The sequence below is a fragment of the Nannospalax galili genome, unplaced genomic scaffold (assembly GCF_000622305.1).
Source record: "Nannospalax galili isolate Female #2095 unplaced genomic scaffold, S.galili_v1.0 scaffold892, whole genome shotgun sequence".
NCBI lineage: Eukaryota > Metazoa > Chordata > Mammalia > Rodentia > Spalacidae > Nannospalax > Nannospalax galili.
Genome location: NW_008333311.1, coordinates 203,358 through 219,844, shown reverse-complemented (window position 1 = coordinate 219,844; position 16,487 = coordinate 203,358). Strand labels below are relative to the sequence as shown.

The 16,487-nt window shown below is 36.2% G+C and overlaps 1 protein-coding gene across 1 annotated transcript in view; it reads left to right on the top strand.

Moving 5' to 3' along the window:
* The window catches only part of Znf804a (zinc finger protein 804A), a 313,091-nt gene that overhangs the window by 238,306 nt on the left and 58,298 nt on the right, over positions 1-16,487 (top strand). Inside the window, exon 2 of the mRNA XM_008827938.3 lies at positions 15,918-16,061. Coding sequence (XP_008826160.1) covers positions 15,918-16,061 — 144 coding nt within the window. The remainder of the gene's footprint in view (positions 1-15,917; positions 16,062-16,487) is intronic.

Genomic DNA, 16,487 nt, shown 5'->3' with positions numbered 1-16,487 from the left:
GATTAAGTATTCAGGGTTGACAGCCATAGTTGGTCAGAACTGGGAAGATTTTGCTTAGGCTCTTCTGGCCATTATTGTGTTCACTGAAAAGTCAGGTGTAATTTGAAGGGTTTTCCTTCACATGTAGCTTGTTTAACTGCAGCAGCTTCAGTACCCTTTCTTTGTTTTGTACACTTAATGTCTTTACTATGATATTCCTTGGGAAGCTTCTCTTCTGGTCATGTCTAATTGATAGTCTATAGTCTATGTGTTTCTTGAATCTCTATAGGTAAGTCTTTCCTTAGTTTAGGGAAGTTTTCTTATAAAATCCCGGTGAAGATCTAGTCAATGTCACTGGCCTGAGATTCCTCTCCTTTCTGTATCCCTATGATGTGTAGATTTGCTCTTTTCATGTTGTCCCACATTTCCTGCATATTCCATTCCTGTTTTTGTTTTTCAAGCTTTTCATATTATTTGCTTAAGCAGTCCAAATCTTCAACTTTTTCATCCATTCTGGTTTCCCTTTCATTCATTCTGCTTATAAGGCTTTCTCCTCTTGTTTCCAATTGACTTAGTGAGTTTTACAATTCGATATTCATTTTGGCTTGTGCTATATTCAATGTTTCTATCTCATGTGTGAATTCACTTTTCAAATTCTGCATTGTTTTTGATATTTCATGAAGTGGCATATTTGTGTTTTCTTGAGCTTCCAAGTTTATGCCTATCTTCTTTGAGTACTTTGAGCAGTTCGTGTTTTCTTTAAATTCTTTGATCATGTATACAATCATTCTCTTATATTCTGTGTCATGGGGTTCCTCAATGTGATTCTCACTGTAGTACACTTCTGTAGCCCTGGTGGATTTTGTTAGGGACATATTCTCTTAGTTTTTCATATTATGTGTGTGTTGCTGTTTAAGCATATTAATATCTTTTGTTGGTTGTAAGTCTAATGGGAAACTCATTCTGTTTATTTGAGATTTGATTCTGTTTATATTGTTGATGCAGCTGGGCTGCTTTTTACTCAGATGTGACAGGTTAGTTGATGTACCCTTCAGGTTCTCACAGGATATTAGGTTGGTCTCGGTAGTAGGCAGGTCAGGTTTGTAGGCAGAAATGATAGAAGGCTTCTCTTAGGAATCCAAGGCAAGGCAAAGTTGGAGATATCCTGTGCAGGGGCTATCAGACTAGGTGGGAAAGAAGGCTGGTCTCAGGAATTCAAGGCAAATTGAGGGTGGGGACAGCCAGGGTGCAAAGCTGGTCTCAGGAGTTCAAAGGCAAGGTGGGGTGGAGGACAGTTTGTGAAGGATCTAACAAACCACACTGGAAAATTAAGCTTATCTGAGTGCAAGGGATCAAGACATAATGGTCAGTCTGGACTAAGAGGGTAGTCCAGATTTCCAGGATACAAAGAGTCAAAGTGAGCTTGTGCTCAAGGCTAGAAGGGGAACAGGGTCTCCATATTCCTTTTATGTGAGCAAGTTCTAGATGTTAGAAAATATACTGGTTATCCAATGGTCATTAGATGAGTAGTCACAGAAAATGAGTTTTCCTTAACTGAATTAAAACTTCATGATGCTTCCTTAAAACTAATTGTAAAAACACGATGTCTCTTGGAAAACAACTTCACTTGCTTCAATTCTTAGAAATATGAATGTTAGTAATCTGCTTTTACCTGTGATGATAGTACAAATGGGATTGTTATCTTTTAAATTTAAATTTTTTTAAACATAGTATGTTTGGTGTATTCTGTTCAATGCATTTATGCCTTTCGAAAAAATTTTGACTTTCTGACTCAATCTTTAGTTGTCCTTTCTACATTCCTCAAAAGCATCTTGTGATGCATTATTCACCGTTTGAGATAATAGAACCTGCACTTTGAAAGCAAACTGATATTCATGGAATGACAATAGTATAGGCTTTTTTTTTTCATGGATAAATGACTGTGCTTTTGTCATATAGGGGAAGCACTGAAAGTGGGTAGAGATTAAATCAGAATGGTGAGGATATGTTTGTGCTCACACATGTCTTACAACGAATCTGTGACATTTTTATCACACTAATTAAACCTCCACCTCTTTGGATGCAATAAATTGCCGACATATATTACAATAGCACTTAATTGTGAAAATGCCTATCCAGAGTAAGTGTCAAACCTCACAGGTTAGGGCTCAATCTGCAAAACCATACCTTCTTCAGAGGCCAAGCTTCAGCTGAAGCTACTTCTCTGACAATCTGCTTAAATTCATGGTTTCCCAAGACTTTCTTCACATATTTCATAATTTCCTAGAATCGCTCAAAGAATTCAGGAAGCTAGTTATTTATTTATTTATATTGGTTTGATTGCTTTTTACTGTTACTGACTTATTGTAAGGATGTGAGAGATGCAAAGGACAAAGTTATGAGAAATGTTGAAGTTCAGTGTCCATCGTACTGCTCCCAGATGTGCCTCTCAATTCAGAAACTCTTACTCCATAAACTGAGAAGTTTTATGTCAATTTCTTTATGTAACCATAAATGGTTCAGTCATTATTCCTTCAACAGTCTCAGAGATTTGGGAATGGGTTTGAAAGCTGCACAAACAATCATGCCCTGCTCTTCTCATATTGTCAGACATCATATTAAAGCTTCTGTAGACCACAAGCCATGTGTCTTGTACTCATCATGCAAAAATACACTCTCATCACTCTGAAGATTTTAAGGGATTCTGCTGGCTGTATGCTGAGAGTCGTGGGCGAAGACCAAATAAGCATTTCTTACTTCATTTCAATATGTTAATCACATTTGTATTCTGTTTCCTGTTCATTGCTAATATAACTCCAGTACTCAAAAATGTGTTCCATCCATGTTTCCATACTAAATATTCTCTTTATTAAAATGGAAGAGAAATGAAGCATAAAAAAGAATTTAAAATGTATTTTCTAGAAGCAAAGATTAAAGAGATCATGGGAAAAAGGGATTTTTTTTTTTTTGCAGAGATCTACAAATGATGAAAGAATGTTTCAGATGAATGTATGATGTAAGAACATTCTGAAGAGAATAAGTAACAAATCAAAGTACCAAGATGAATATATAGTTAGGATGTTAGGAAAAAAAATTATGGAACTTAGGTTACTTAAGCTATAAGAGAATGGTAGGAGATGATGACAGATCTGTAGCTGGGACCCAGGGACAATTAGATATGCATCACTGTATAACTATTTATTCTAATGATGGCAAGAGACTGTTGGAGTGTTGGAATGCAGGTGATATCACATTAAATTATTCCATAAAATGGAGCTTGTCAGCAAGACCTTCCTAGAAAACACTAAATGTATATTTTGAGCAAATTCTACTCAAATGTATAAATGAATCTCAGCTCCCCAATCTCTTTAGATAATTTAGATAATGTAATTGGGATAATGTAGTTCACATCCAGGAAACAAAATTAAAATTCAAGAAAAAAAGAAAAGATAAGAAATGGAAAACTGATTTGATGTTATGATGCTTACCACTGATAGAACTAGGATGTGCTCCATTTCCCCAGGATAGCGACAGAGGTTTAGAAATATCTGTGTGAGAAATAAAAATTATTTATATTTGAATTCTCATCATCCAGCATTATATGTAGACTTATGTAGCTTTAACTCCTTAATACTCCTTGTATTTTGATAACAGAAGCTCTTTCATTACATAGAGAAGCTCCTGGTAGGTAAGGCAAGGCAAGACACCTGAACATAGAGTCAGCTACAAATGTTGCTCATAAAGCAATCACTTAAGTAATGAATGGAACAAGAGGTAGAGCTCAGGGAATTTTGTCCGTGGCAAAGGAAATGTGGCTCATGGGTTTCCAAATGAACGTTGTTTTTTTGTGTGCTTTTTTTGTTTTTTTGTTTTTTTGCCTGGATAGTCTTCTAGTTTTCTCATTTCTTCCTTGATGAATCCCTTTTTACCACGAGAGTTAAGAAGGCAGTCTTTTTTGTGTGCTTGCTTAATCTATTAAAAGAAACTACTGCATACTTTATCCTGCATATAAATCATAAGGGTATATTTATGTTAGATGGATAAATAGGGGAGATTGATTTTCTGAGGTATTTTAGATGTAAACTAAACACACTTTTCCTTTTTGAATTAAGAGTAATTATGTGAACAGTGCCCCTTTTATATCTTTCTAATTTCACAAACTTTCTGTGGAATATCATTAACAAAAATAATAGGAAATAAAATTTGATCACGACTCATCAATTTTGTTTGCCATAATTTAGTTTAGCAATAAAGTTACTTTGATTTTCACTGTCGCTATACTGATTTATATTCACAGAGAGTGTAAGTGTTCTCCTTTCTTAGTATACTTGCCAGTGTTTGCACTTTTTTCTCTTTTTTATTGTTCTCTTTCTTCTTTATTACTTTTTCTTTTTTATTAATTTTTTGTGATTTCCATACACTATAATTTGATGACATATTAAGTCACTGTGATTTTGATTAATATTTCCCTGATAATTAATGACATTGAAAATATACCTTTATTTCCCGTTTGGGTATGTATGTATTCTCAGATATTTAGCCACATTTTCCTTTTGGATTATCTGCTGTTGCCATACACAAAAAATCAAATTAAAATGGTGAGGGTGGGGGTGGAGGAGGCCTCTCTTGTCTATGGCCTTTGTCCATGTTCTGGCCTGTAGAGTCCAGCAGCCTGGGCAAGCCTGGATGTATGGCACCACACAAACTGGCTTCGGGATCTGGATCACTGGCAGCTGTCCAAGCTCTTGGCAAGGCATAAGGTATCCTCTGATCCGACAGCTCTCCATATGACCCAGTGGTTGAAATGGTGTCAGAGCCCATGAGATGTTGTACAAGGCTAATGATCCCCACAGTGTGTGGCCTTTGTGTTCCACAAAAGTGAATCTCTGCCTTCTGAGCCCTGCAGCACTCTTACCTACAGAAGGAAGAAGGGGATCCAGAGGAAGCAGTACAACCGCTGCCCTAGACTCTTTGGACACTTGAGCGGAGAGAACCCCACTGTGAAGGCGAATCTGACTTCCTTGAAGCTGTGCCTCCAATTTTAAAAAATAGTTTATTGAGAATGTCATACAGGCATATAAGCTTATAAGGTGTTTTGATAAAATCCATGCCTCCAGTTCCTCCTATCTCCCAATCTTTTCTCATGATAACTACACATACTCTTTCTTTTTTTTTTTTAATTGAGCTTTTTGCTACTTTAACATTCTCCCCTCTGAAGAGGCAACCCTAAAATCTTTCTTAAAAATAATTTATCGAGAATTTCATACATGCATATAAGGTGTTTTGATCAAAGCTATGCCCACTCCCTCCCTCCTACTCCTCCCATATCTCCCCATTGCATTTTCTGATAACTTCATGTACTCTTTCTTCTTCTTTTATTTACTTTTTTTTAATGGACCTTTTGCCTACTCTAACATTCCCCCCTCTGAAGATGTATAAAATCTTTTCAGGATTAGATAAAAGTTCCCAAATAGTTTCGACATTTTTGGCCTTTGGAACAGATTATGTTACTAAGAGGCCCAAGCACATTGTGAGTTTTAGCCAAGAAACTGATTATTTTTCTTAAGAGCATTTTTACCCTAACTGCCTAGCCAATTCCTACCTCTTATTCTTATCACGCTATCCTCTAAAGAGGTCACCCAGCTTATGGATAGGGAATCCGGATGCAGACTGATCTGGCTTCTTCCATGCTGAGCAGGGACCTCCATAGGGGTAGAGGCTGGGATCTCAGTAGACCACCAGAGAGAGCCCTGTTCTAGCCTCCCTCTGGAATAGGGGCTGAGAATGCAGGGGACTTCCTGAGAACCCCAGATCATGCCTCCACAAGGTGGTGAGCTTCCCCTAATTGTGCCATACCCATCCCCCTACCTGGGATTTTGTGAGGCCCCTCCCAAGGCCTAAGGGCAGATCTGGCTTTGGTAGGCTAAGACAGAGATCCTAGCAGACAGCCTGAGAGGGAACTCCATTTGTGCAGTGGCTATATCTCAGCAGACTGCCGAACAGCTCCAGGTTCTGGCCTCCCTCTGGCATAGGGGCTGAGAATTCAGGGGACTGCCTGAGAGCCCCCAGATCCTGCCTTCACATGGGGTCCAAACCTTAGAAGGAAGCATGAATGTACCTGACTGGAACCTGAAGTGAGCTTCTATGGGTGCTCCTGAATAGCTGATCTGAAGCCATCAGTTCTGTCCAAAATAAAACCTTAGGGTACCCAAAACCTGTACCAACCAGCTTTACATAACCAATAAAGAAAGGACTGCAGCACCCCGATAATACAAAGAGAAGTAAACTTTAGCTTAATTCTCATGTCACAATCATAAACAACAAAAGAAATTCACATGCCAAAATCACAACAGAAGAATAATAAAGTGGAAAGCCAAACCGCTCCAAACTCCACCAGTCCTGTAGAAGAGTTCTACAAGGAGAACCCCCTAGAGATAACTCAGGACATTGACTTTAAAAGAAAAATCATAAACATGATCAAGGAATTCAAAGAATTGAAAGAACACACTAACAAACAAACTAAAGAACTAAAAGAAGATAGGGATAAACTTCTGAATGAATTCATGAAAGAGAGAAACATTATTGAAAACTTGTGCGGAAATGAAGAAGGAGGTGTAAAAATCAATAAGCCAACTTGAAACAACAAAGGAAAGCCTTACCACTAGAATGAATGAAATGGAAAACAGAATATCAACACTGGAGGATACAGTTGGAGAATTGGAGCACTCAAGCAAACATTATGGAAAATTTAAAAAACACAGGAATGAAATATGCAAGAGATGTGGGACACCATAAAAAGACCAAATCTATGGATCATAGGAATAGAGGAAGGAGAAGAGTTTCAGGTTAATGTTGTTGGCCAAATCTTAAACAGGATTGTAGAAGATAATTTCCAAAAATTAAGGAAAGACATCCCCATGCAAATACAGGAAACACATAGAACACCAAATATGATCAGAAAAGAAACTCCCCATGATATATCATAGTAAAAACACTAAATGTACAGAACAAAGAGAGAATACTGAAAGCAGCAAAAGAAAAACAAGTCACATACAAAGGAAAGTCCATCAGAATTACAGCTGACTTATCAATTCAAACTATGAAAGTCAGAAGAGCCTGGACCAAAGTATTTCTAGTTCTACATGACAATAGATGCCAGCCCAGCAAAAATGTCTATTATAGTTGAGGGGGAAAAAAAATCTTCCATGACACGAATAGCCTGAAAAAATACATGTCCATAAAACGAACCCTTCAAAGAGTACTTGAAGCAATACAGAGAGCAGAGAGAAAACCAACTATACACCAGGGGCAACAAAAGAAAATAAATAAAGGTATAATTGAGGAAATGCAAAATTAGACAGAGACATAAACAGCAATCAAAATGATGGCAACCAATACATATCTTTCAATAATAACTTTAAATATCAGTGGACTGAACTCCCCAGTCAAAAGACACAAGCTAAGTGAATGGATTAAGACAACAAAATCTGGACTGGAGAGATGGCTCAGTGGTTAAAAGCACTGGTTGTTCTTGCAGAAGACCTGGGTTTGAATCCCAGCACCCACATGGCAGCTAACAACCATCCGTAACTCCAGTCCCAGGGGATCCAACAGTTGGTCTTTTTGAGACAGGGTCTCTCTGTAGCCCCAGCTGTCCTGGAACTCACTATGTAGACCAGGCTGGCCTTGAACTCACAGAGATGTGCCTGCCCCTGCCTCCTGAGTGCGGAGATTAAGAGAATATTTTTACATCTTAAATGATAACCCCTTCCCCTCCCTCTTAATTTCTCTACACTAAAAGGTATATCCTCTTTTCTTCCCTACTTTTTATTGGAGTCCTTTTTATATAGCAAAACAAAACAAGGAAAAAAAAAATGGATCACAGAATAGAAGACCTGAAACTATGAAATTGGAGTAAGAAAACAAGTCAAGTCCTGTCACACATTGGAAGACAGAAAGACCTTTGTCATACGACCCAAAAGCATAAGCAAGAAAAGTGAAGTGGATACATGAGATTATATCAACTAAGAAATTTACAGAGCAAACACCAGTAAGACAGACTAGATAGAGAAAACATTAGAAAATACCTGATAAATGATTAATACACAGACTAAGAACTTTTACACCCTCTGTTTAGGGAATTTTCTTATTTTCTTTTGGTCATTCTATTGAACCTGAATTCCATACAAATAGAATTCTCTCTCTCTAGTCTCTTATGGTCTGTAAAGCTTACTTCAAACAGTTATTTGGCATATTTGGCATTGTTTTTCACACTGATCTTCTTTCAGGTCAGTTATTCAGAGATTATCTTGCTTTTGGTTTCTGCTCTGTGGTTTTTCATACTTCTTCATGCCTTACACATGTTAGTCACACACTCCACTACCCAACCGTACCCCAGGTTAAAGTTTCTTTTATTTATTTTTAAATCAAGAATGAATCAGATATTTAGTGAACTTTTTTTTTCATGTATCAAGATTATCATCTTTTGGGGCTGTTAAGATGGCTCAGCAGTTAGGAACACCACCTGCTCTTGCAGAGGAACTGGGTTTGGTTTCCATTACCAACATGGTGGCTAACAAAAACTTGTCACTCTCGTCTAGGGGATCCAATCCCCTCCTCTGACCTCCTTGGGTATTACATGACACTTACATACATGCAGGCACTATACTCATATGCAGAAAATAAAAATAATAAAATATTTTAAAAGATTATCATCTTTTCTTTAATTTTATTATTATTTTTTGAATTTTATGTGTGTGAGTGTATTGCTTGCATGTATGTGAGTGCACCCATGCTGTGCAATGGCACGGAGGTCAGAAGAGGACTTCAGATTCCCCTGAAACTGGAGTTAAGCACAGTTCATAGCCACCATGTGGGTGCTGGGAATCAAACCCAGGTCCTCTACAAGAGCAGTCGGTGCTCTTAACCGCTGAGCCATCTCTCCAGGAAAATCTTTTATTTTTAATCCTGTTGATATTCTGAAACATATTTTTAGATTTCTGTATATTGCACTAGCTTTGCAACACTGGGATAAATCTCAGTTGTTAATGGTGAATGATATTTTATTTAGTTTGCTAATATTTTTTGAGGCTTTTTGTCCTTATGCTCACACAGGAATGTTAAAGGTACTATTTTATTTTCTTGTTGTGCCCTTGTCTATCATTGATAGAGAAAAGAAATGTTAACTTAATAATTTGGAAGAGTTACATCTCCAATCTTTTGTAAGAATTTGGAAGGATTGTTTAAATAGTAAGTTTCAGCCACATGATAAGCCCTGTGATTTTCTTTAACAGGAAGCTTTTTTCAGTGACTCATTCTCTTTAATCATTGGTGTGGTTTAAGATTTTATTAGTCATTGATTTATTCTTGGTAGCATATATTTGTTTCAAATTTATCCACTTTTTCTGGCATATCCAGTTTCTTGGAAAACACTCATTCTTCCATTGATGTAATTATTCAGTTGCTTAGGATCCTCTCTATTTCTGTGACATCAGTAACAGCACATGCAGTTTTATTTTGGGCTTCTTTCTCTTTTTTTCTCATTCCAGATAAAGGTATGCCAATTTTATTTATCTTAAGAAAGAAATAAGTCTTAGTTTGATTTTTCTATTGGTTTTCTTGGTTCTGTTCCATCTGTATTTATCTATCCTCATGCTTGTTCCTTTTTTTCTGTTAACTTTTGGCTTAGTTTATTTTTTTGATTGAAAGGCAGCATTAGGTTCAACATCATTCCATTAAATTATTATTACATCTATTTATTTACAAAATTGCATGCTCTCTCATCACAGCATGCATGTCAAGGTCATAAAGCAGCTCTTGGGAGTTAATTTTCTCCTTCCATAAAATGGGTCTTGGGGATTAAACTAAACTCATCAAGCTTGGTGGCAAACACATTGATCTGCTCAGCCATCTCACCAGCTCCCATTCCCATTTTTGATATGGGCATTTATTCCTAAATTTTTTCTCTTAGATATACTTTTGCTATATCTTGTGATTTCTTACTTTCTACTTTCATTGATCAACAGTATTACATTTCTCTTTTAAATTTTGTTTGATCATTGATTTTCAAACACTCTATCTTCAAGTTCACAGTTTTTAAATTCTTTTTGCTCATTTCTGCCATTGATACTCTCTAATACATTGCTTTTTCATTTCATTAGGTATTAAGTACCAAAAGTTTCAGTTTTTATATTTTATAATGTTAACATCTGTGAAGTTTCTCATTTAGTCTTTAATCATCTTCCCAATAAAATTGAAAGTCTCATCTTTAATCTCTTAAAGCTTGGAGGGCATTCTTAAAATAGTTATTTTGAATCTTTGTCACTGTTTTGTAAGCTGTTCTTCTTTGGAGTCAGTTACTCAAGGACTATTGTATACTTTTGATGTTCTGTCTCCATGATTTATCATATTTCTTTTGCCTTACACTTATATCTGCACGTTTCAGTAAGTCCAAATTCAGATTTGAAGAGGTGGACCTGACACTGTGGTGATTCATGAGCCATGTGCTCCAGGGGCTGACCAACTTCTAGGATAGACATACTATCTGAGGCCACTTGGATGAGTTTACAGCCTGAGCCCACAGGTGTTGTCTTAGCTAGGACCAGAGTCTAACACTATGGGTACAAATTTGAGTCTTAGGTTCCTGGAAATAACAGAAAGCCCAAATCAGTCCATAACATCTTATTTGGAACTGGACTACACTCATGTACAAATATACCAAGTCAACTGAAATATGCCTGAATCCTTTGTTATTTGAAGGAGCTTACATGAAGGATAGGTAGGTTTGTATGCAGAGGTCTAGAATATATGCCTCCAAAGATATAACTGAGCCCTAGGTCCTTAGGGAACAATGTAAGAATTGGCATGCACGGTGCTATCCTGAAGACTGGATGCATGAGGGCTCTTCACAGGTACAGTCTACTGAGATCAATTTACATGCTGTGTCTGGAAAAAAAGACACTGAAGAACCTGACTATAGGTCATAGCTTTGAGGTCAAGCCTAGTATTTGGCAGTCTCATAACCTTATAATGAAAGATGTCTGAAGGCAAGAGAAGACTGAGCATAGTGCCAATGGGGCCTGCTATGACAGAGTAACCTGAATCCCACATCTCTGGGACTTACCATGTGTTTGGGTCTTCAGGTTTCATTTTGGTGACTGTGATCCATTTTCATCCTGTAATGGCTGTGAGATCATACAGAATAGTCTGATGCTACCTTCTTGAAGTGTGACATTTCTGGGATGTGCCTGACACTAGGGACAGTTTGGAGCCTTGGCCTCTGGGTTTAACTTGGAACTGGGGCAAGTTTCAAAATGGAGTTCTCCAGGAATGTCAGGAGCCTGGGAATATGAGAATCAGCCTGGCAGCAAAGTGGGCTCAGTCCATGGATGGTCGGATAGACGTTGGGGTGCTGCCAGCCTTGTTGGTGCTGGGTTTCACTTAGCCTATAACTGGTTTGGAGTTATGATACATGCCTGTTTTATGTAACCTCTCACCTGGTTTCCATAGATTATGAAGATATTTTCAAGTATAGATTTGGGTTCAGACTGAAATATTCTGTTCAGCCATCTTGCTGACATCATCCTGCTTTCTTTCCATAACCACTTTCAAATAAAAAAGCTGCTGTTATCTTTTATTTTTGACTTGTGCTTATGCTGGAGCATGCTGTGTTAAAACATCTGGAAATGCAGCAATAAACAGAAGAGGTATAAATTCTGCTGTCAAAGAGCTCACATTCATGTGTGAACGTTACTTGAAGATGCCCAATTGTGGAGACCCTAGGAAGAGGCTGAGTATTATTTGATACTCAGTATGGTGATGAAACCTCAGTGAAAAGTATCATTTTGGAGAAGAAATGTTGTAACTTTGAGGTTTCTCTTCACACTATTCACTTTTAAAATAGGGTGAAGGGTGCATTCTTCAGGACATGGATAGACCACTGATTTCTCTGTTTCAATTTACTGATCAATAAAATGTGCTATACCACCAAATTATTAAAGTTGCAAACTGAAAAGTTCCTTTGTTTGTTGTGTTTAGGATCAAACTCCTGGCCTTATGTATGATAGGCAAATGCTCTACCACTGAGTTAAACCCTTGACACCAATATTTCTTTGGCTTCTATGATTGTGATTCCATGACTTTCATATTGCCCACCTAAAAGCAAATATTCAGATTTGACTCTTGAATACTCCATTTGTGTATAAAGCTTGATGGGTGTGGATCTGAATGAATTTAGTAGCTTTATTCTTCCCTTTTTGTCCTCACACTTAGTAGACATTTGCAACATTGTGTTCATGGTTAAATATAGGGGGGTAGAAGGAAAGTCCTTAGTTATTCAATTATACTCCTTAGCTTCTGCAATGGGAAAGCAGGGGTGAATATGTGGTAATGTTCTTCATGATATGAGCCAATGCCTGTTTCAGTATCATCCAGGAGAAGAGCAGAGACAGTTGTTGGGAAAAACAACCAAATTACAACTGATTTTTCTCTCCATACAATCACCTTTTAAAAGTGTCTGGTTAATAATAATACATATGCCTTCATGGTCCTATGGTATACACATGAAAATAAGGTAATCAAATTTGCTCATGTTTTGATTCCTTACTGCAGTTCATACCAAGCTGAAAGTCTCATCCATAATTGTTGCAATGCCTCTTTGCAACCTTACCCTTAGTTGGGCTGCATATCTTCTAATGTTCAGAGAGAGAGAGCGAGAGAGTGAGAGAGACGAGAGGGGGGGGAGAGAGAGAAGGTATTGCTGTAATTTGTAATTTTACTATAGTTCTAAAGGGGTGAGATGAACTAGGATAAACTGAGACCACTTTTAAGTTGGGGAGGTAATTGTAGCTGAGTGATGAACTCATAGAAGACAGTTTATTTTATTTTTTTCTCTCTCTCTTTATTTATTATTTATTTATTTTTTTATTTATTTATTTTTGTCTTTTTGAGACAGGTTCTCCCTGTAGCCCCAGCTGTCCTGGAGCTCACTATGTAGACCAGGCTGGCCTTGAACTCACAGAGATCCGCCTGTCTCTGACTCCCGAGTGCTGGGATTAAAGGCATGTGCCACCATTCCCAGCATGGTTCTTTGAGGTTTAAAAATGACCAAACAATTAGCCATTATATCATACAGTTTGTTATTTAAATTCCCTGAACTTTAATATTCTCATTTATAAATTGAGGAAATGAGTATAATGTATATCTCTAATATTTTAAGAAGGATTAAATGAATTAACACACCCAAATTCTAAATAAGTACCTAAGCCTATAACAGGTACTGTATAAATATTACCTATTATTGATTTAAAATAAAATATCTTCATGTCTAATATATGCTGATGTTAATATATTTGAAGGATGTGGTTTCCCTAAGAATCTCATCATGCTTCACTAAATTTCTAAATTTGTAATCAAAATAAGTGAGAAACAATTATTGCTCATTGGAGAAATGTTACTGTTGGAATTAATTAAACATATTATGAAAGAAACAAATTTAGGAAGTAAATTGTATTGTAATTAATAAGGAGTTTTATGATGAAGTTTCTGTTAAAGATCATTTTGAGAGCAAATTCAGGTGTGAAACAAATAATACACTATTTCCATTTTACTACATCCCTTGTATTGATAGTAATGCTATCTCAGACTCACATATTTAAGCCATGGAATTGATTATTATTTTGGTATTATTTAAATTGGCCAGGGCTGGAGATATGGCTTGGTGGTTAAGAGCACTGGCTGCTCTTGCAGACGACCAGGTTTCGATTTTCAGTTCCTACAATGGCAGCTAACAACCATCCATAACTCCAGTTCCAGGGGATCCAACACCCTCTTCTGATCTCTGCTCATACACACAAAAAATTAAAAATATTAAAATAAATAAATAAATTGACTAGCTTGCAAAGCATAGATTTAAATTTTTTTCTTTTTCTTTTATGTGTATGAGTGTATTGTCTGCATGTATATAAGTGTACGCATGTCATGCAATGACCAAGGAGGTCAGAAGAGGGCATCAGATTCCCTGGAACTGAAGTTACAGGTGGTCGTTAGCCACCATATGGTTGCTGGGAATCAAACCTGGGTCCTCTGCAAGAGCATCAAGTCCTCTTAACTGCTGAGCTATCTCTCCAGTCCTACAAAGTATAGTTTTGATGATTCAAAGAAAATTCACTAAGAATTCTAGATCAAAATGATCCATCCTCAATCTTAAAAATTAATGTTTCAAAATTTAGAAATCACAAAGTATCATAATTGTGATTAGTTGAAAAAAATCTACTGATGTATGATAATTAATCACTTTAAAGTCATGTGCTCATACACAAAATTTTACATGATGATAAAATTTTTCACTATTTCCTCTGTAGTTGATAAAAGTAAATAAGACTAATAATGAAAAACTATTCCTGAATAAAAGACAAAATGTGCTATTTAATTTTATATCTTGATAAAAGTTTAGCTACTGCAAGACATGCACCCCAAATCAAATAAAATTTATGATGTGTTATTTGTATGTATTTATCCATTACAATAAAATAAGGAAAGCTTTAGAAATTTATTAAATTATCAGTAGCTACTTCTTGGTTTCATAGAAACTTTTTAATTATGCAGATCTGGGGTTTCCATCAAAAAGTGAATACACACACAAACACACACAAAGTGTGTGGATGTGTGAAGGTCTCAGTTGATATTGCGTCTTCCCTTGATAATGCTCTACCCTTTCACAATTTGAGATCTGTTGTCTCACTGAATCTGAAGCTAATTGATTAGGCTAGACTAGCTGGCCAGCAACCTTCACAGTTCTGTCTCTACCCCAGCCAATTCTGGGGTAATAGGCCCATGCCACTACCCTCATTTCATTTCTCAAATCCCAGTGTTGAAAATTTTATCATAGTAGCACATATGTACTTATTTTGAATTTTAAATGAATATTGTCCACTTTGTAGGACACAAAAATAGTACAGTCTGTGATGAAGACAGCAGCTTCTTGATGTTTCTCATATCACCACATCAAAGAATCAGCCAGTGTTTCAACATGGAAAATGTATAAATGTCTGGCAACAAAAAAGTAAAATAAAATTATATTAAAATGAACCATTCTCTTCTACCTGGATTTACTGTAACATTTGGAAAAGAATAAATGCTGCCCCATTGGTGGTTAAAAAAAAGAAACAATTGAATCTATAGAAAAAATATCTTACCAGCTTATGGTTTCTAAAGAAATACTAAGGATGCTTTGAAAGTAGAGTTTTAAAATCCATTTTTATTGACAGTAAACTTGTGGATGTAATGTGCTACTTAGTTTCATCTTTTCCATTTTAGATGAAGAACTTAAATGATTTGCAAAAGAATGTCTTTTTTTTCCCCAAAGACTCAAGGTATTTAATCGACTTGAGTCATGTTTAAATCTAAACAAAGAATATCTACTTTAGATGGATAGTCAGTGATGATGAATATATATATATATATATAATGCAATGAATACACACATACATATATACAAATATGTACATATATATGCTAAGAAAATACACCAAACTGAGTAGCTGTGAATAAATAAAAACTTTTTCTAAAAAGACACATTTTAGATTTCATACACAAAAAAGATTTTGTATTAGCAAGACTCATAAATCTGCATTTGAATCAAAATAGCTACAGGATTTTTGGTTTGGATGCTAACAAAGAGTGAGAATTTGTTCAGCAAGTGCATAATCTTCTTTATATTACTTCCTTTCCTTATTCATATTTCTGTTATTCATTCCATTTTGGTTGTTTTCTTTAACTCATAATTTCTTCTAATTTGATGTGCTTATACTTCTTATTTTTCATTTGTTCTATTATGTTCTGTTTGTAGCACTAATTACTATAATGAAGTTGATAACTGTTAAGACAAAGTAAACTCAGGGGAGAGCTAATTGTATGCCTTTTTGAAATTTATGTTTCAGGACTATGCTGAGAAGGAGAACACCATTGCCAAAGCTCTGGAGGATCTGAAGGCCAATTTTTACTGTGAACTCTGTGACAAGCAGTATTATAAACATCAGGAATTTGACAACCACATTAATTCATATGACCATGCTCACAAGCAGGTGGGAAAGAGACTGAAAAAAAATTGCAGTTCTGAACTTTGATAATGGACTGGATTGTAGAGAATGTTATAAATGTGTTATTTTTATTTAGTTTTCCTTTGATTTACAATTTTTTCTTTCTTTTTGAGTTTTTTGTATGTTTGTTTGCTTGTTTTGAGGCAGAGTCTTCCTGTAGTCCCAACTGGCTTAAAACTCACTGTGGCTATGTAGACCAGGCTGGCCTTGATCTCAGAGAGATCTTCTTGTGTCTACTTCCTAAGTGCTACAATTAAAGGAGTGCACCACCTGATTTCTAATTTTAAAGATGTAGCTCTGTGACAATAATTCAGTAACATGTAGTAAAGTCCATATTTAAAGTACCTCCAGCAACATTTGAAACAAATGAATAATATTTTTTAAAAAGTTGTATTTTATTGAGTGCCATTG